This window comes from Parambassis ranga, chromosome 1 (assembly GCF_900634625.1).
Source record: "Parambassis ranga chromosome 1, fParRan2.1, whole genome shotgun sequence".
Classification (NCBI taxonomy): domain Eukaryota; kingdom Metazoa; phylum Chordata; class Actinopteri; family Ambassidae; genus Parambassis; species Parambassis ranga.
In genome coordinates, this window is record NC_041022.1 from 19154114 (window position 1) to 19175431 (window position 21318).

The window sequence follows — 21318 nt, forward strand, 5'->3', positions numbered from 1 at the left end:
ATCTGTACCTTGTTGGATGGGCATTTCTAGCACTGTTCTTCATTGTAGCAGACATAGACATTAACACCTATGTGCTATGTATTGATTTATGTGTGTGTGACAAAGCTTTGCTGACGTTTTGCTGTTTATATATCTATACAGAAGCCTTCATGGGGACCAGATTTGGGCAGTGTGGAACTGCTTTGGCCAGGTGGACCTGTCCTCACACAGATACTGAACCTGCCTATAGTGCTGGCACAAAGTCAAACAGACAAATCTAAAACAAATCTTTGAAAGGTCAGTTTTTAACACAAGGTTAACTTAAAATACAGTTTTGCCTTTTGAATCCCATACAATTAATATTTCTGTGTTTGTGTGCTTAAAGGTTAACTGCATCACATCTCGTAAAGAGGGCATGGTGTGCTCCTAGCCACTTATCATAATGCCTGGCAAGAAAGATCCCAAAAAGGACGCAAAGAAGGGTGGAAAACCTGAACCAGAGAAAAAGAAAGAAGAGGAAAAGAAAGGGAAGGATGACAAAAAGGGAGGAAAAGATGATAAGAAAGCCAGCAAAGATGATAAGAAAGGGGGGAAAGATGATAAGAAAGGGGGAAAAGATGATAAGAAAGGAGGAAAAGATGATAAGAAAGGAGGAAAAGATGATAAGAAAAATGCACCCAAGGGGAAAGATGATGGAAAGAAAGGAAAAGATAAAGGTAAAGGCAAGAAAGTGGAGTCTGAGGAGGATGAAGAGGAGCTCTTGAGTGATGAGGAAGAGGATGAAGAGTTAAGTGATGAAGAGGATGATGAGGAAGACTCGGAGGATGACAGAAGAGGGAAGGGCAAGGGGGCTAAAGGAAAGAAAGGGGGAAAGTCTAGGCGAGGGGATGACTCAGAGGAAGATGACTCAGAGGATGAAGATGAAGAAGAAGAGGATGAGGATGAAGATGATCGTGGCAAATCCAAAACAAAATCTAAAGATGACCGCCACCAAAAAGGAGGAAAGTCTGATGCTGATGCAAAGAAGAAAAAGGGCAAAAAGAAAGAGGATACTCCACCAGTTCCAATAAAGGAAATCCCAAAGAAAGGTCTGAAGAACATGTCCAGGATGTTCATGAAGTTTTCTGGTTTCAAGAGGCGCAGAAACAGCAGGAAGAAGTTGAAAAGTACATCACGTTTGTTCCTGGGTTTAGGGAAGAGAAAGAACCGTCTTGCTAAGAAGAAACGCCGTAAGTCCATCCTAAAGAACACCTCTCGATTCATGATGAGGTTTAAGGCCAGCAAAAAGAAGAAAAAAGAGAAAGAGGCCAAAGAGAAAGCAGCTGCAGCAAACAATGGGAAAAAGCCAACCTATATGTTGCTTCGCCTAGGAGGAGGGAAAGAACCAGAGAACAAGGGGGGCTTCTTTAAAGGCTTATTTAAAAAAAAGGAAGGCGATGGCACTGCAGATGGCTTCAAGAACAGAAGCACGGTACTAGGTAGGGTTGCAGCTGCGACTAACTGGCTGACCAAACGATTTCTGTCCACTAAAATGCGAGGAGGTTCTGGACATCATGGTTGGGGTGGGCATAGGGAACACAGTCGACAAGCCAGCTCCAGGCGTAATCTGCATGGTTACCACAACAATGCTTATGAGCACGGGGAGGAAATGTATGGATACGACCCGCAACATTCATTCCATCAGAAAGGGTATGGAGGTTATGATGATGGTTATGGTGGTTATGTTGATGAAGCAGCTGCAGCATATGGAAATCAGGGTCAGTTAGGTTACTATGACAGTGGGGCTGGGGGAGCAGACTATCAAGATATGGGCTACTATGAGGAGGAAGGGCTCTATGATCCAAATGCCGAATATTATGAGGGCGGCCTTTATGATGAGGGCATGGGTGATTACTACAACCCTTATACTTCTCCCCAGGGTTATTACAACGACCAGGAAGTGGATTACTATGGTTACCAGCAACAACAGGCAATGTATAATGATGAGGGTCTGGACTACTATGCATTAATGGGTGAGGACCATATGTATGGAGGAGAGGTGGATGGATTCCTTGACCCTCATGCGCAGGGTGTTTATGATGAAACTGGTCAAGAAGTTTACTATGGCAATGGACAAATGGGTTACTATGACAATGGACAGGCAGGTTATTATGAGAGCCCATATGCAGCAACTATTGGAATGCAAGGGGGGGTTTTACCAGACTATCAGCTTAGCTACAGTGATACTGGCATGCCTTACCAAGACTTCAGTTCCCAGCAGACCATGGGATTCCCACAAGGAAGCCAACAGGCCTTTGGGCTTGGAGGGCAGGGAATGGGTCAAGTACAGGGTCTGTATGGAGACCAATATGCAGGCCAGTTAGATCAATATAGAGATGATACTGGTGGAATTCAGGAAGGAGACTTGACATTCAGAGTTCCTAGGCCTCAAGTGCGTCTCTTTGGAAAAGAGCGCCTAGATGTTCCCTTGCCCCCTCCACCTACTTTGCCACCCGATCCAGAATTTGAAAATATGTCAGAAATCCAGTATGAAGACCAGTTTTCCCTTGCACCCAGTCAGGACATGATGTTACCGCAACAGCAAATGGCAATGACACCCCAACAACAAATGATGATCTTTCCCCAAAATCAAATGATGATGTCACCACAGCAACAAATGATGATGTCACCCCAAGAACAAATGATGATGCCTCCTCAAACTATGTCTCCCCAGCAACAAATGATGATGTCATCCCAAGAACAAATGTTGATGCCTCCTCAAACTATGTCTCCCCAGCAACAAATGATGATGTCACCGCAAGACCAAATGATGATGCCTCCTCAAACTATGTCTCCTCAGCAACAAATGATGTTGCCACAACAACAGATGATGCTGCAACAAGAACAGAGTATGTCCCCACAGATGATACCTGCGCCGGTGATGTCACCACAGCAGCAGCTGATGTCACAACCAATGCTTTCTCCACAAGAACAGATGATGACACAGCAAATGATGTTGCCACAAGAGCAGATGATGCCCCAGCAAATAATGTCACCTCAGCAACAGATGATGCCCCAGCAAATTATGTCACCTCAGCAACAGATGATGTCACAATCAATGATTTCTCCACAAGAGCAGATGATGGCACAACAAATGATCTCACCACATGAGCAGATGTTGTCCCAGCAAATGATGTTGCCACAGCAGCCAATGATGTCTCCACAACTGATTTCAGCACAGGTATTCTAACTGCATCATTGATTCTGTATAGTAACACTCACCATGGTGGTTCACTGTAGAGGGGACCTGACAACCAAAATAAAATATGAACAATTAAATATGTGAGAAAAATTTGACTTTATTTAAGAGCTCATCTCTGAGCAAACAACGTTAATTACACAGTTTATAATTCTTTGTTTTACTTAATTCTTGCTAAGAGGGAAACACATCTTTAGCAACAGAGAAAAATGGTTTTGCAGTGAGATCGAATATACAATTATACTGAAGTTGATAAAACTATATAATACAATTAACATGATCATTTTTGCTATTTTTAATAACTCCTACAGCCTTTTCACCAATAGGTAACAGCATTCATTTGCTTTCAAGCTTTGTTTATATTTCATTCACTGCTCATATATTTTTTTTACATTTTCAGCAGCAGATGATGGACCCGATGATGATGTCTCAGCAGCAGGGTTATGGCCCTCCATCAATCCCTACTCCCACAGCTATGATTATTAAACAAGCAGGCATGTCCCCCCTTCCTGCGCGGCGCATGCAACCATCTCCAACTCCATCCCGGCGCTCTGTCATCATGCCCTCCCCACAGATGCAACGCCATCCTGCAATGGCCTCCCCCATACCCTCTCCCATGCTTGCACAAAGACGCAGCCCCTCCCCACAACCATCCATGAGGGGTGGGTTTGCTACTCCCCAAAGGCCCCCCTCTGTTATGTCTAGACGGGTCTCACCTCCTTCCTCCCCTATGGCCTCCCCACTAGCACGGCGTAGAATGCAGCCTCAAAGATCACCGTCTCCTGTGGGTCGAGGACCCTCACCTCCTCACTCTCCTCGTGCCTCCATGAGGCGGCGTAGTCCACCATCTTCACCGAGAGCCTCAATGAGACAACGTTCTCCACCTTCATCACCCCGGGCTTCCATGAGGAGGCAAAGTCCACCACCATCACCCGGTCCTGCCCGCAGCCCATTTGGAGGGAGACAGATGCGTGGCTCACCATCGCCTTCTCCCCTTGCTCCTGGTCGCGTATCTCCCCCTCTCTCTCCACAGCTTAGTAGAAGACCATCTCCATCTCCTTCCCTATCTCGACGCAGTTTATCTCCTGTAGGGCCTAGACCTGCTCCATCGTCTCCTACACTTTCTCGGCGCTCAACACGGCTGCATAGGGATCCTACACCATTGGCCAGGCCTAGGATGGGGGGAAATGTTCCATTAGGTACTGTCAGACCCTCCCCTATGGGTCTACGAGGGCGTCCAGTGCCCCCACCTACCCAAAACGTTCGTCCATTCCGTCCCTCCTCTGTAGGAAGCAATAGATCGTCTGTTCTCACAGTGGACTCCTTGCATTCCTCTCCTTTCCACTCCCCCCACATGGTCCACCGTGTTCCCCTTGGTAGAAGAGAATCTGGCCGTCTTCCTCCTCGTCCTATAGCTCGAGGACGTCCCCTCATGGCCCAACAGTCTATTAGAAGGATGCCACCCCACTCTCCACAGCTTTCCCTTAAACAAATGCCACTTGCATCACCACATCTTTCTCCTCGACTTTCTCGTCAGTCCTCTCCCCTTCTGCCTCCTCGTGCTGTCCATTCACCCATTTATGGACCAGAAACATATGTGTCTGGCCCCTATGCAGATCCTTACATTGAGCAGTCACACCAGTTGGTTGCCCCCCCTTCTCCCATTTTATCTAGTGCTTTGCACAACCAGGCTATCCGACAGGCTTCTTTCTCTTCGTCCATGGGGCCAGTACCCCACATGGTAGGCATGGATGGTAAGGTTCCTGGAGTAGTGGGCTCTTATATTCCCTCATCCCCCACGCTGTCTGGTGCAATGCAAAACCAGGCAGTTCGGGATGCATCCTATGTCGCCCCACTGCAAAGACCAGTTTCACCGTATGAGCAACCGATGGCACCTTCATCCCCTATGCTATCTGGTGCTCTGCAGAATCAAGCTCTAAGAGGTGCGTCCTTTGTTTCTCCTTTACAACAGCCGATGTCACCTTATGAACAGCCTTTGCCCCCTTCTTCTCCAGTGCTCTCTGGAGCTCTACAAAACCAAGCATTAAGAGAGGCATCCTATGTGTCTCCACTGCAGAGACCTCAGTCCCCATATGCCCCATCAGCACCTTCATCTCCGATGCTCTCTGGAGCTATGAGACATAGTCAGGCACTAAGAGGTGTGGCTTCTTATCAGACCCCACAATTACAGTCACCATATGGACCAACCATTGTTACTCCATATGACTACATATCTGAGCCTGGTCCAGCACCACTGCTCCATGATGCACTGCAGAACCGTGCAGATTTGCGCAATGTTTCAACTTTAAGATCTCCAATGATGCAACGTCGCAACCCTTATGCACCCACTGGGCCTCAGCTCCACAGTGCTCTTCAGCAGAACCCAAACCTTCGCCAAGCATCTTTTCAGTCACCTGTGCAATTTAGACGGTCCCCATATGGACCCCCACCACCTACTTCACCTATGTTAGGAAGTGCCCTTCAAAACCCACAGTTGATGCAGGCATCGTATCGGCTGCCTGATGGAACATTGGTGTCACCATATGCAGATCCACGTACCTCCCCATCACTTGGCCATGCATTGCAAAACCAACAGCTCCGTGGGGCATCATACACCTTGCCGGATGGATCAGTTATAAGGGTAGGTATAAAAAGAATTATGTCAACCTAAAAATTCTCAGCATTTTCAACAATAACTATTGTATTCTCAACCTACACAGGACCCTCGCATCCCTCAGAAGCCAATGTCTCCTAACCTTTCCAGAGCTCTACAAAACCAGGATCTTCGGACTGCTTCATACACTCTTCCTGATGGCACAATTATAGACCCTAGACAGCAAGTAATCTATGACTTATAGTCCTACAATTTCTGTATTACTTTCTTCTCTCTCCTATGAACATTGTTAAATATGTTTTTTTTAACTGAATGATTTTTTTTTCATTTTGCTATCTCTGCTCATTCAGCAACCAATTTCTCCAAACTTGGCAAAGGCCTTAAGCAACCCAGCTCTGCGTGAAGCCTCTTACTCTCTCCCTGATGGAACCATTGTGATCGATCCAAAGAAACAAAAGTCTCCAAACCTTACAGCAGCACTGCAGAACCCATACCTAAGAAGTGCATCATACACTTTGCCAGATGGCACAATCATCATTGATCCAAGGAAGCCTGTCTCTCCCAACCTGTCCAACGCCCTTCAAAACAGTGCACTTCGGAATGCCTCCTTCACATTACCAGAAGGTGTTAGAGACCCCAATACACCCATATCACCAAACCTTGCTAAGGTTAGTCATGAATTTGAAACTGTATTTTTTATGTTTCCCCTATATTTACTTACTCTCTCCGGTATAATTGGACCTGTGTGCAAGTACACAAGTGTAGAAATTTGAGAAATCCTTTCCACATTGATGTAACTGTAGTTATGTTAATAATTATTAATAGTGTAGGCTCCTGCTTTAATTCACTAAAGACTAATTAAATATCTCTTGGTAACGCCTCAAGGTTGCTTTAACTGAAGCCAGCTGTTTTTAATTTCCAGGCTCTCAGTAACCCAGCCTTGAAAGGAGCTTCATACACCCTTCCAGATGGAACAATTATAATTGACCCGCGGAAACCAAAGAGTCCCACCTTGGCAGCCGCCCTGCAGAATCCGTATTTGAAGGGTGCGTCCTACACCTTGCCTGATGGAACCATCATCATTGACCCACACCAACCAGTTGGCCCAGACCTGTCTAAAGTATGCACTTTTTAAAATATACTATTATTTAACTTAAGTGCTTCAACTTTTACTGCTACAATGTGTCTTATTTGGTATATTTTGTTTGTCTAAAGTTTAATGTTACAGGCAAGCACATTATCAAAAAGTACAATAATAATTTGCACAATTAAAGCTGCCTTGTATACCCTTTAAATGACTCTTCTCTGCACTCTGCAGGCTCTTCTGAATGAGAACCTCCGTACTGCATCATACAGGCTTCCTGATGGTTCCCTGGTTATCCCTGGCCAGAAACCCTCCACTCCAAACCTTTCAGCTGCCCTCAGGCAAAACCAGGCTCTTCGTTCTGCAGGTCTTTATCATCTGTCAGACAACTCTGTACTATCAGGTGTGCCCAAACCCATCCCTCCCAACCTTGCGTCTGCACTGCAGAATGAGGAATTCCGCGATGTCAATTTAAGGTAGGAAGCCACACTGGAAATAGAAACTAGGACAAATTGCATAATAAGGTTGCCTAGGTGTTTCAGGAATTTGCCTGTTTAGAAATCATGCTGCACACTCAGCATTCATTCAAAGTAAACAAGCAATGAAATAAAGAAATAATGACCAGAACAGTAGGTTGTAGTTTGTTTCATGGCTGTTTATTCTTATTTTAGAGCATAAATATGATAATATTTAGTAAAGCTAAGCCTTTCTCACTGTGCCTAGTAGGAAGCAGGAATTTATTTTATACCTGAGACTACTTTACCTATTTTTCCATCCTTTTATTCTCCAGTTGAAATACAGGACTACTTCCCTCAAAACATTACAGTAATACAACCCTGCGCTGTGTTTTTTTTATGAAAGATATATATTTCTTCTTCCACAGGGTTCTGGATAAATCTATTCTTACACGTCGGTTTCACAACCCCAGCCTGTCGGATGCCATCCAAAACCAGCATCTTCGATATGCCTCATACAGGGTGCCAACAGGACTGCATGGTGAGGATAATCGTTACGCTGTGATTCCTCCATACGGCCCTCGCTCAGGCCACTGGGCCAGGAATGCCAGGGGAGGAGGGGAGGGAGGGGAGGATGTCTGGGCAGCTGAAAGGATTTTACCACATGGGACAGTCCAGAATTTGTCCAAATGGTCCATGTACAGAGAAGATGGGGTGTTGGAAGGATATACACCAACACAACAAGTTGTGGATGGACAGCTTCAGGCTCTAGATTGGACTCCTGACAGAGACAGAGTACCTGGACAAAGCTGGTATGACAAGGTAGCTATCTTTTTCTAATTTCTAATAGCTGGATAAATTGGATGGTATAGATTTAATCTGATAATCTGAGCAGTCTACAAGTTTAATCCTTTCTAGTTCACAAACAAGAATATCCAAATGCCTCTGCATTTTACATCAGCTATGCATCAACGGTTGAAAATATGCCTCGAGCTTTCACAGTGTAATTGGACAGAGTTGGACTAATTACATGCCATTATTTGTGTGCGTCCAGATCTACTCTATTCTGAGCATGCCGCCAACAGGCCAAAGAGTTAAACGCTGGGCGGAGGGAATGGAGGACTTGACACAGCTCCCGTAAGCACAATCCAGTATTAACAACCCTCCTCACTGCTCATTCACTCATGTCACACTCTTACAAAGATTTGATTGCTCTGCCATAGAGCAACACAGTTCATTTCATGGCAAAATCTTGCTGTGTGTGTCAGAGTATGCCTGCAGGGCTGGAATGAAATAGGTCCAGTTCAAAAAGAAAAGTATCATTATTTAAATAAAATGCAACACCCACATAGAACGTTGTCAAACTATCATCACTTCACACCCAGAGGAAACACTCACATTTTTGCGTGACTTTAACAGCCAAAATCAGAAAGATGTTAATTGCCTTTGAAAAGTGATTCTGCATCATGCCAAAGTAAGTGAGGGGATGTTTCTCTTGTGTTTTCAGTGAGCTGAATGAGATCACAGTTCTGATGAACCTGAAGAAACGCTTCGACCAGGAACTTGTATATGTATGTTTAATGTACAACATTATAAATTAAATAGCTGCCTGCTGTGTCTATTTATGTACCCGCTTCCTATCTGTTTCTTCCACTCAGACCTACATAGGATGCATCCTCGTGTCTGTGAACCCATACAAGTTGCTCAACATTTACGGCACAGACATGGTGCTCCAGTACGAAGGCCATGGTCTAAGTGACAACCCTCCGTAAGACCTGAGTGTGTGAATCTGTGTGTGTGAGACCTAAACTTACCTTCAACAGGGAGGTAATGTCTTGTTGGACTTCTCAAAGTATATATCCAAAAATATTGTAACATTGCAGGCAGAGCTTTTTTGATAGCCCCTCTAGACTGTTAGACACAACTGGATAAACCCACCTCTCATAGCCACCAAAATGTTGCCTCATTAAAATACCAAATGTTAGAGAACTGTGCAGCTGTAGTAGAGTTATGCTATATCCCTGGGTGCTTTCTCTCTCTGGCTCTAAATAGACTAGATAAGTACAACTCTCTACGCTCTAACTGAATCCTTTGAGGCTGTGTGTGCATGTGTGTGATTGTATTGTTGTATTACATCTGTCTACATGTGTTGTGAGCTGTGCCGTGTGATACAGTATGGTGGTAAACAGAGGTGTAAATGCCAGCACTCTCAGGTGTTAGTAAGAGGCTCCTGTTACACTGTTATTGGTTGGTTGCCAAGGGAGAGTTTGGTTATGGATTTCACTGCCACTTGACTTGTACACGAGGACTGACACAATAGCCATGACCATGAAAATGTGTTTTTTTCATTATTGATGTTTGGTTGTGTTGCAGTCATCTTTTTGCCATTGCTAACCTCTCATATACCACCATGATGGATGCCAAAAAGGACCAGTGTATTGTGATCAGGTATGACATGTTGCTGTTACAAACGTGTACTTTTACTTTAGTAAGCCCTTAAATTGGTTGTTCATTTCAACTAGATGTATGTGGAAAAGACAAAAGGTCAAATCTTGAACGATTCTGTCCACAATTTACATCATCCTCTTTAAAATAAACAAGGTTTTTGATTTTTTTTATTCTAGTGGAGAGAGTGGGTCAGGAAAGACTGAAGCCACGAAACTGATCCTGCGTTACCTGACAGCCATACATCACAAACGCAACGTCACACAACAGGTAGATGTCTTGTAATACATGTTTCTAGATACACACAGTAGCTTTTTTTTTATTTATAGCCATGTAACTATTTTCTCTCTTTTATTTTCTTTCAGATAGAGGTAAAGTATTACCCTATTCTGCTCTTATGACAGCCATTGTTGCCATGAAGGTATCCACAGTAACATGTCTGTGTCTGTGGCAACTGGTCAGATTTTAGAGGCCACACCCCTGTTGGAGTCTTTTGGGAATGCCAAAACAGTGCGCAATGACAACTCTTCACGCTTTGGCAAATATACGCAGATCTTCATGGACGAGTGAGTCAACAACAACTGTGTGTGAACTAATAAACATCAACTGATTCAAGTACACATAAACTGTTAATCTAACAGATCTAGAAAGCAATAATTTCCCCCTTCTGTGATTACACATTCAGATTACATATACACATACTAAATTACATATGAAAAACTTCCTGACTTTCCAACTGCCTGGATGTTTGTGAAATCAACCATGGCTACAATAGATTCATGAAGTGGTTCCTTCAATAAATGTTTCTTGTACAGTATTTGACTAATTTTTAGGCTGATCTGCTGGTGGCCTGGTGGCATCTGCAAAGTCATATTTAGAGATAGTTTCAAAATATCAGCCCCTTATACGAATATTTGGCTGAATTGATAAACTATTATGGGCTAACATTTTCCATTAGATCACCCCTGGCCATCATCACACATAAAACGTACCCACAGCTGCCTGTGTCTCAGAAGTCATTTATACAGCGTAGACCTAAAAAGCAATACTACACCATTGCTGTTTGTTGTTAAGTCTGGAGAGACCTCTTGTTTGCACACACACAAACACACTGCACCACACACACACATGCACAGCGGAGAATATGCTAACATGTCCCAGTAACACAGTTAGGCTAGGCGATCTTCTGTCAGAACTGTGACAGACAATATCCAAGGACATTACACATGCATGACCTGTTACTTAACGCTTAAGTCTTAATGTGTGTGCGTGTGTGTGTACCTGCCTGTGTGCCAATTACCAGGGGTGTAATCAGCGGTGCCATAACGTCTCAGTACCTGTTGGAGAAGTCCCGCATTGTCTTTCAGGTGAAAAATCCAAGACACACACACACAGACAAGCATTCACACAGCAGGTCAGGTGGAGTCCTCTTACTTCTGAGTCATAGTGAGAAAGAGGAGACTGAGGAGGCAGGTGGCATGGAGGTCTGAAAGATGTCTTTATTTAACTCTGCTCTGCTTTACACATCTATTCATTTTTATCATACATCACTACTCAGTGTGTAGATGGATGTGAAATATGTGTCCATATGAGCCATGTCTCTTAAATCTAAATCATCTCATTTGTCCTTGTGTTTATGTCTGTTTTGTTTATCCACAGGCCAAATCGGAGAGGAACTACCACATCTTCTATGAGATGTTGGCAGGTCTTCCTCCTAATGAGAAGCGCTCACTGTATCTACAGGAAGCTGAGACCTACTATTATCTGAATCAGGTGCTCACACTAATTCCACATTCTAACACACTACACTGGCATGCATCAACTTCCTGAAGACTTATTTTAGCCAAACAAACCAAAGAAAAAAAATAGTATCTGCTGCTTGCCAAACCAGTTTGCCATTATTTAAAAAAAAACAACCTCACTTTACTTCATCTCTTTAGTATTAAGGTCTGCATGAGACATCCTTTTGCTCAGTAAAACCTTCATAAATGTGTTTAGCAGTACTTATTTTTTATGCTGTATGGTGAATTGCAGCAAAAACATGTCCTCCATAATGTGGCTGTAAATGCTGTAGATTTATGTCCCCACAGCATGAGTAATGTTATTCTATTACCAGCCACACAGAGCACAGATAAGGAGTGGTCCCTGCACTCAATTCTGAGAATGTGACACCTACTCTATAATGTGATTAATAGTCGAAAGGCAAAACTCATTATGATGCCCGGATACAGCGTGTTTAGCTAAAGGTCCTTCAAATGAAGCAATGCTGCATCTCTTTGTCATATAAACCGAATGACTTAAGATTGTGAGTTGTTGAAGCAGAGGCAGACTTTTTTTTTCCAGACTGATCTGATTGTGTGTAGCAGCGGGACTCTGTGGGACAGCAGTTTCAGTCTGTTGGTCTGCTGGTCTGTCATATTTTAGTACTTAGTGTGAGGATAAGCATGAAATATTCAACAGAGTGATAAATATACAGTATGTCTATATTTTGTTGATCTGTAAGCTATGATCAGGTCACTTAATGTCAGTTTATGATCAACACAGACAAAATCATTAATATTCCCACTCAAGCTGCAGTGCATCTTTGTGGTTAGTGCTAATTGGCGAATAATAACATGCTAATGCATTAAAAAAAACATGGTGAACAAAGTAAACATTCATACATTAGCATGTTGACATTAGAGTTTATCCATAGACTGTAAATAAGGATTGGCAAGTCTTTAAAGCTCAGTGTGAAAGGCAGCTCAGGCTGTCATCTCTTAGCAGCGCCTCTGTCTGCATAATTCCTGCTTAATCCAAATATGGGCAAAGCAGTTGAAGTGGAGCGGAGGTGGGCGGGCTGCTGCGTAAGCCTGCAGCTCAAAATCTGTCACCCACCTGTCACCCCAAGTGGTCACTCCCTTAATCATGCATAGCCTAGACATTAATATAATTTATGAGTGTATTATGTAAAAATGTGTCCCCATTTAACATGCAGGTCTTGTTTTGGGTACGGCCTTTAGTTGGCCTCTGACAATGTTTTTACCATGGTTAAAGTGACAGTGTGAGACTTATTCATAAACATCTGTTACATTCATGCCCATCATACCATAGCAGCAGCTCTTATTTAAAGTATTATCTTGCAACCCCACAGATTTCTTGTGAGACAGAATGCTTAACATCTGTTTTTCCTAATCACCGACTGAGTCACGGTTTGTTAAACTAATAACTGTGTTTGTCTTATTTCTCAGCTGTATATCTGTTGTTGCACACCGACCTTATTTGCTCTACTAGATTTCTGTTCTGCTTCATTACACTGAAACACTGAGCTGTAAGTTAAACATGTCAGTGCTGACTGAAGACCTGGTTGGAAGTGTTTCTATCTACAGCAGCATTATGGAGGTGTACTGACACACCCTCTACAACACTGAAGCAAGATGGGCCTTTAAACTACTTGATGTCATGTGTGCAGGGAGGGGACTGTACCATAGAGGGGAAGGATGATGGGGAAGACTTCAGGCGTTTGCTGAGTGCCATGGACATCCTGTGTTTCACCCCAGAAGAGCAAAATAGCATCTACAGAGTTCTCTCCTCTGTCCTCCATCTGGGGAATATCTACTTCCAGCCACATCAGGTCACTCTTACACACACACACATGGCTGAATCATAAAGATGTTCACACAGACGCTGCTAATGACGAGTGTGCACGTCTTCATATGTGTGTGTGTCTCTACAGGCTGAGGGTCAGGAGGTTGCATCGGTGGTGAGTGCACAGGAGATTAGGGTGGTTGCTGAACTGCTGCAGGTTTCCCCCGAAGGCCTGCAGAAGTCTCTCACCTTCAAACTGACAGTAAGCAGAACACATTTTGCATAAACAAATTCAGCTTCACGCACATCAAACATACACTGTATGTGTGTATATATATTTATGCAACAGTATTGTTAGAAGAGCAAATAGCTGTTGTTAGACATCAGATGGATTTGACCCCACAGGATACAGTGCGGGAGAAGATCTACACCCCGCTGACAGTGGAGAGTGCTGTGGATGCCAGGTGAGGGAATAAAAGTCTAATATAGTATCTGTTAAATTAAATACAATGCACACAGTTCTACTTGGAACAACCTAAAATGCAAACCTGTCTGACAGCCCTGTTTGAGGCCTTTTAATGTCCTCATTTTTTACCGCTTCTCTAAAATCATACCAGGAGAGTACTGAGTCTTTGATATTCTCTTCCGATCTTTGGTAGAGGCATTTGAGGACAAAGGACGTCAGGGCTGGGGGAGAGATTTCTCAGATGTCCTCTGTTTCCATAGGAACCGGGGTTTCTGTTTCCATAGAAACCTTATTGTGTGTTTTTCATAGAGATGCTGTTGCCAAGATCCTGTATTCGCTGCTGTTTAGCTGGCTTGCGGAGCGCATCAATGGACGGGTCTACCCTCGCAACGAAGCCCTCTCCATCTCCATATTGGACATATATGGATTTGAGGTCACTCACAAAAAAAATCATGTAATCACGTTACAGCGGTGCTCTGTCTGTGCTGACCTGTGCTAACTAATACACACACTCTCTAATGTTTACACTGCAGGAGCTACAGGTGAACAGCTTCGAGCAGCTGTGCATCAACTACGCCAATGAAACTTTGCAGTTCTTCTTTCACAGGGTCATTTTCCAGGAGGAGCAGGTCAGGAAAACAACAAGCTAATATTTTAATACATGTGTGTTTCTGTATATGTGTGTAATTAGGTATGGGGTAAGAGAGATTCATGTGATCGCATAATGCAAAAAGTAGCATGTCGTAGCCACAGATAAAATATTTAAATCACAGGTACAAAGTAAGGTACTGACATGTACAGTAAACACCCCTGCTGTAGACTTCTGTAGCTCATGTAAAGATTCCTCCTTTATTCCTTCAGCCTTTATTTAAATCTCCAGAAATCAATGAAGTGCTTTCTCTCATTCCCACTGATGCAAATACACTTAAACATGAAGGCCATTATTACTAAAACAGTTACATTCAAAACACACACTGTATGTGAAATGCAAATATGACATAGTTGTAAGTGGACACAGCTTTATTTCATCCGATTTGAAAAAATGTTCCGTACAACACCCTGATGGACTTTATAGTTGTTCTGTGCTGGATGGTGCTGTGTAGGAGGAGTACATGCGGGAGCAGATTGAGTGGCAGCAGCAGCCCTTCAGCCACAACCAGGAGTGTCTTAACCTCATTGCTGCTAAGCCTCATGGGATACTGCGCATCCTGGACGATCAGTGTGGTTTTCCTCAGGTACAAACACAAACACACACCTGCTGAACAAAATTCTTCTCATCCAAAGTTATGGGAAATTATTAAAATATAGAATATTTAATAATACATGACCTAACATGTATAACATGACATAATAACATGTCAGTGAAACACTCAAACTGAAAAAACTGGATTTGAAGTTAAAAAATCATCTATCAGCAGAGCTGAAATTGATTTGAGATCAAAATAGATTAAATATCTTTTAATATTTAGGTGTATAACTTTATTCAAATACTTCAGACCTCACAATTGGATTTCTCATAAACCTGGAGACTATGTTGGAGCCAGCTGTGATCAATACAGAACTATCCCACATGCTCACTTAATTGCCTACCTGCTGCTATCAATATTCCCAGGGCTCCTAATGTAAGAAGCTGACTGAGCTCTCATTGAGATAAACGTATTATGAAGTCTCCAATGCTCAGAGTGAAATGTGAACATGTTGATACATGAGGAATCGACAGAGCCAATCCACACACACACACAACGTGTTTGTGCTGTAGAGATTTAGTTTCCATGGCTCACCGACCATTAACCCTCTCTAATCATTGCTAGGCAACAGACCACACCTTCCTTCAGAAGTGCCACTATCACCATGGAAACAACCCGCTATATGCCAGGCCAAAGATGCCACTGCCAGAGTTCACCCTGAAACACTTTGCAGGGAAGGTCACCTATCAGGTACTTTGTTTACTGTCTCACTTCTGCTTCTCTTTCCTGGTTTCTCTCTACCTTTTTTCTCCTTTGTTTCTGTCTTGCATTTAACTTATGGGAAGCCCATCTTGTGTCTTAATTTTACATTCCTTATTTCTTTTTAAAGAGTGTGTTTCTTCATATTTAAGAAGTCAAGGTCAAACATGGCTGTTTCTACTGTAAACTGTAATATTTGACATAAATGTTCACACAGACCCAAGAATGAGCTGATGAGAGGTTGATGGTCTCTGTCACCATAATTTGCTTTATGATACACATTTCACACAAATGTCTATTTAATGGAAATGTTAATTACCATCACATGGCGCTGCATATGAGTCATTTTAATTGAAGCATTCTTTCTATTGTTCTATTTATCTTCTTAGTTTTTCAGGCTGTTTATCATGATGTTTTTTTGATGTTTCAATTAATGGGAACACTAACCTGGTGTTTTCCTAATGATTTGTCGGGCAGGTGCACAGATTCTTGGATAAGAACTTTGACACGGTGCGGCAGGATGTTTTGGACCTTTTCATCCAGAGCAAGAACAAAGTGAGATTTACCAACATTATCATTATTTATGCTCTTCTTAGCTTACTTTTTTAACATTATAATACTCACTGTCAGTTCATCGCCTGTCCTATGCATTCTGTATAATTATTAGTGTAAAAATATCTAAAATGGTGATGATAAACACTTTCTACATAATTTATCTAACCTCCTTGCCCTCTGTGTTTGCATTGTGTGTGTGTTTCTTTCTTTGAGCACAGATGGTATCGAGCCTCTTCTTGAAGCACTCAGAGTCAGTGTCGCAGCAGCACTCTAACATGCGGCGAAGCAGCACGGCTCGGCGTTATCAGGCCAACACGGTCAGCGCAAAGTTTCAAAGCAGCCTGCAGGAGCTGGTGGAGAAGATGGAAAGGTTTTAGCAACACACCACTCATTTCAAACTAGAGCTTAAACTCAGTGCCAGAAGTTGTGTCTGAAAAGTGCTGCACTACAATTTATGCAGAATGCAGTGCCCACATATCTTCCCACAATGCTTTGATACTTTGATGTGACAATGCACCTGTCAGTGTTGATGCAAAATAATGATGAGTCACACTGTAAATGTCCAAAATGGACTGGGATGAGACACTGGGAGACACAGACAGTGTGTCCGATGTGGGCAACAGGGAGTGAAATCAGTTACACAGACTGCATGAGGGCCTTGTTCCTAAACAGACTGAGCTTTGAACTGTTTTGCCATAGAGACTAATATGATAAGGTTTGACATCTTATAAGCATCATGTCCCTAAAAGATGAAAACAGAGTCCTCAGGAGATCTTTCAGTTAAATACATGTCTATAAAACCACACTGTGCCTACCAGTTTCCCTTCACTTACTCAGGTACACCACACACTCATGATGTATTTATCCATCCATTCGTTCTCATCCATCTGCGACAGGTGTAACCCTTATTTTGTGCGATGCTTCAAGCCAAACCATCATAAGGTATATTTGCAAGTTGGATGATGTGTGCAGGTTTGCAGTGTTTGTTCTTTTTTTTTTTTACATTTTATTCACATGTAAAACACTGCTCATGTGTGTGTGTGTGTGTGTGGCAGGACCCAGGAGTGTTTGACATGGATCTGGTCAACACTCAGCTGCATTATTCTGGTATTATGGAAACTATCCATATAAGGAAGGAGGGATATCCAATCAGAATGAACTTTCACAGCTTCCTATCAAGGTTGGTTACTTACTAATCTTCACATTGGAGATAAGCTGTAATTAAACAGTGTGAGCTCTAATACAGTGCAGACTTGATCAGCCTCAATTCCAAAAAGAAGAATTGTTCTTGCTGCCCTCACCTCATTCAGATTGTCAAACCGTGTGAATTATTGGCTTTTTCTGGGGAGAATACATTTCACACATCAATTTCTTCATGCTGAAATAGCCATCTGGCATTTGTCAGCTCCTGCAGCAGGAAAGCAGCTGAAACCAATTGATCTCACAGCACCTCTCACCACTCGCTGCCAAAGTAGACTTAAAGTATTACAGGGGGAAAAAAACAATGTCACAGTCAAACATTCACAGTCAATTAGATTCACACACTGAAGCCTCTAAATGCAAACCGATACTACGCAACCAAGAGTGTAAAAACCTAGAATCCTGACCAGCCTTGCACCAGAGCCAATAATTACCTAAGATTTATGAGATTTTGAGTCACAGGTAAGACACATGTTGCAGCTTTAGATTTCACTGATTTCCTTCTTCACATTTTCTAACGCAGGTATAAAGCCCTGCTCTGCCTGACAGATCCTCCCCCTGCTGAAGGAGAAAACTGTGTTATCATGCTCCACAGACTCGGCCCTGTCAAGAAGGGCTCCTATCAGCTCGGAGTCAGTAAGGTGAGCTCTCAGCAATGTACACACAAGCACAGTCAGACATGTTGTGCTTTAGAATAGTTGGATTTATTCATTTGTGTGTCTGTGTGTAAGATTTTCCTTAAAGAGGAGTTGTACCAGTTGTTGGAGGGGAAGCGCGACCGTGTGCTAAACCTCGCTGCCGCAACGCTGCAGAGATACACCCGCATGTGTTTCATCCGCAAGAGCTTTGTCAAATTCAAGCGGTGTATGACCCTTTTTCAGGCTCGCTGCAAAGGCCACCTGGGCAGGTAATGTGTTTATTTAAATTCAGTTTAACTCCTGTCAATTACATCACATAAAAGTGATTTCTCTTTATGTCCCTGTACTCAGGTTGAAAACAAACAGTATCACCGGTCACTAGAAGCTGACCATAGCTTTCTTTAACAGGCAAAACACTGTCCTGCTTGAGTCTGGAGTTTCCGTCCTCAGCTCTGCAGTTTAGGCTTTAAGTGTTTGGTTTCACAGAGACACACAGGTCAGTCCTTATCACGGACAACCTGCTTCCGTGTCCTTGAAGTGAAGAGACAAGGGCAGAGGATCGAAGCCGTGCTCATCCATCAAATGTGACAGATTCCTCGCTCACTGCCAGTCCAAAAGAACCATAGATATCATGGAGATTTGCATTTTGTTCTAGGTTGTAAAGATGCACTCAAATGGCAGTTAAGTCAAGGTTAATGATGTTTCAGAGATCGCATAACACATGAAAGGCAATGAAAATGTGCTCCTAATCTATAACAAGGTCTTGACACAAATCTTACCACACCTATTGTGCTATGTGGTGCAATTACAGTGTAAAAAATGTAAGACTTTTGACATCTAAATTTTTGTGTTTTGTCATTGACTGAATGGTATTTGTTACTGCTTGCTGTCTGTTGACGACCCGTCATGTAACATTTCTCCCGAGCAGAAAAAAGTTTATTTTGAGGAGGAAGTACATCATCAGGTTTCGCTCTGCCGTGCTGCTCATTGTCAACCGCCAGCGCTACATGAGGGTATGTACACAGAGTTTGAGTGTGAAGGAACCTTGCTTTAAGAGAATTAAAAAATGAACAAATGTGTGAAGTGTGATACTGTTCTCTTTCTGTCAGACAGTGGTGGAGCCTGCGAGGAAGGCAGAAGAGGTGAGTGATGGAGGAAATAGGGTAAAAGATGTGAGCAATGATGAAGATGTTTTATGTCTTTATGTGTTTGCAATGTGTGCAGGATCGCATCAATCGTGAAGTAGTGAATGTGACAACTCTGCCTATCCCTGCTGAGTTGGCTGCTCTGCTACAGGCTGCCTCAGGTACACACACACACATACAGACAGACAGTATAAAATATTGATACACTGATATGAAGTAGATACTATGAGTAAACTTTAATAATAATGAATAGGGCTTACATAGCACTTTCCTGCTGGTCACTCAAAGCACTTTACATTGAGATGCATTATTCATTCACACCATAGTCACATAGTGGCAGTGGTAAACTACAGATGTAGCCCCAGATCCCCAGGGGGAGACTGACAGAGACGTGGCTGCCAAGGTGTACCTACAGCCTCTCTGACCACCGCCGATTCATTCATACACATTCATACACCAGTGAGTGCACTGGAGGCAATGTGGGTAAAGTGGGTTCAGGGATATTTAAAGTTGCAGTTCTGTGACGCTTGGCTTGCTGTGTGTTTGTGTGTGTGTTTGTGTCTGTGTACCATATAGGTGGTGAAGAGCTGCATTCTGACTGCTTGGCTGTGGTCCAGGCTCCAAAGGTTCAGGTTGACCCCCAGCTGACCCTGCCCCTTGATATCAACAACTACTTCATGACACACTACATCCGGGCTATATTTAGGGTATGAAAACACACATACACACAATGACACACATTTTTCTGTAGATCTCCTCTAACCATAACACCTCATGGGGTGACGTGGTTATGTCCCCACAACATGCGTTATACAAATACACAGAAAATACAAAATTGTAAACATGCATTAACCTTTGGTGAAGAATGTACTATGTAAATGTGTGTGTTGTAGGAGCCATTGTTTGGGATGCTGACAGCCCCACTGGAGAGCACCCTGATTCGACTGGATGAAGAGCTGAAACAAGGAGCTCTCAACATTTTTATTCTGGTACAAGTGCCATTAATCTGTTGATGGGAAACTCCAGCATCTGCAGTCTAACTGCAGGTTAACCTGTATTAAATTGTCAAAATTTATTTATTTTTTGGTGATAATTAAATAACTTAAACATAATTAAGACCTTTCATCATTGTTTATGGTAGATACTTCGGTTCATGGGTGATCCGAACTTAAATGGGGCCCAGGAGAATCTGTTTGGGAACTACATCATCCAGAGAGGTCTCTCCAATCCCAGCCTCAGAGATGAGATCCTGGCTCAGGTAGCCAATCAGGTGAGTCACAGTTGTTTTTACTTTTATGCCAAACTATCATAGCATTTCTTTATTTATTTAAGTTCTGTCTTTTTCACCTGCAGGTGTGGAGGAATCCTAACATCTTGAACTCAGAGCGTGGCTGGCTCCTCCTCTCTTCCTGCCTGTCAGCCTTCTTGCCCTCTCAAAGGCTGGCAAAGTATCTACTGAAGTAAGACAACCCCTCAGACATATTTTAGCATATGCAAAAACTGTCCAGCACCGTGCACTGATACATGTTATTCATAGTGTTTCCTGTGTATGATTCTAGCTTTTGGACAAATATGTCTTTTCGTATGTCTTTTCATGTGTGTTGTTGATACTCTAGGTTTGTGTCTGACTATGGGCCAGAGGGATACAACTGTGTGTGTCAGCATCGTGTGCTTCAGGCCTTGCAGAGGCTCAATATCGGACCAGAGTACGTCCGAACATACCCACCCTGTCTGCTGGAGTGGACGGCCAATCGCAAGAGAGCTCACACTGTTCTGCACATACACTGTTTTGATGGTGAGTCAGAGTGGTGAGAGAGCAGACTGATGTCTGTCTCAGACCAATATGCTGTTAAAGTGTCCTTGAGCTAAGCATTGTATCTGCCCTAATAAAATATATTTTCTTTAGTGTTGAAGCAGCACCACCATCCAAAGCTTTACTGCCTGTGTCCTGACTGAATTAAAGTACCTCATCTTTTACTTGGACTT

The 21318-nt window shown here is 43.0% G+C and overlaps 1 protein-coding gene across 1 annotated transcript in view; it reads left to right on the forward strand.

The window, feature by feature from the left end:
• The first annotated feature begins 421 nt into the window (after window positions 1-421).
• myo15ab (myosin XVAb) overlaps window positions 422-21318 on the forward strand; it is a 33460-nt gene continuing 12563 nt past the window's right edge. The window contains exons 1-38 of the mRNA XM_028432189.1: window positions 422-2633; window positions 2934-3125; window positions 3183-3199; window positions 3618-5858; window positions 5938-6057; window positions 6182-6499; window positions 6754-6951; window positions 7150-7391; window positions 7799-8192; window positions 8425-8507; window positions 8878-8941; window positions 9029-9138; window positions 9744-9818; window positions 9995-10091; window positions 10278-10381; window positions 11119-11182; window positions 11475-11588; window positions 13267-13428; window positions 13531-13644; window positions 13788-13846; window positions 14158-14281; window positions 14382-14477; window positions 14952-15083; window positions 15660-15785; window positions 16272-16349; window positions 16568-16719; window positions 17246-17291; window positions 17405-17529; window positions 18073-18190; window positions 18281-18456; window positions 19116-19200; window positions 19297-19329; window positions 19412-19493; window positions 19909-20039; window positions 20226-20321; window positions 20474-20602; window positions 20686-20792; window positions 20949-21127. Coding sequence (XP_028287990.1) covers window positions 422-2633; window positions 2934-3125; window positions 3183-3199; window positions 3618-5858; window positions 5938-6057; window positions 6182-6499; window positions 6754-6951; window positions 7150-7391; window positions 7799-8192; window positions 8425-8507; window positions 8878-8941; window positions 9029-9138; window positions 9744-9818; window positions 9995-10091; window positions 10278-10381; window positions 11119-11182; window positions 11475-11588; window positions 13267-13428; window positions 13531-13644; window positions 13788-13846; window positions 14158-14281; window positions 14382-14477; window positions 14952-15083; window positions 15660-15785; window positions 16272-16349; window positions 16568-16719; window positions 17246-17291; window positions 17405-17529; window positions 18073-18190; window positions 18281-18456; window positions 19116-19200; window positions 19297-19329; window positions 19412-19493; window positions 19909-20039; window positions 20226-20321; window positions 20474-20602; window positions 20686-20792; window positions 20949-21127 — 8995 coding nt within the window. The remainder of the gene's footprint in view (window positions 2634-2933; window positions 3126-3182; window positions 3200-3617; window positions 5859-5937; window positions 6058-6181; window positions 6500-6753; window positions 6952-7149; window positions 7392-7798; window positions 8193-8424; window positions 8508-8877; window positions 8942-9028; window positions 9139-9743; window positions 9819-9994; window positions 10092-10277; window positions 10382-11118; window positions 11183-11474; window positions 11589-13266; window positions 13429-13530; window positions 13645-13787; window positions 13847-14157; window positions 14282-14381; window positions 14478-14951; window positions 15084-15659; window positions 15786-16271; window positions 16350-16567; window positions 16720-17245; window positions 17292-17404; window positions 17530-18072; window positions 18191-18280; window positions 18457-19115; window positions 19201-19296; window positions 19330-19411; window positions 19494-19908; window positions 20040-20225; window positions 20322-20473; window positions 20603-20685; window positions 20793-20948; window positions 21128-21318) is intronic.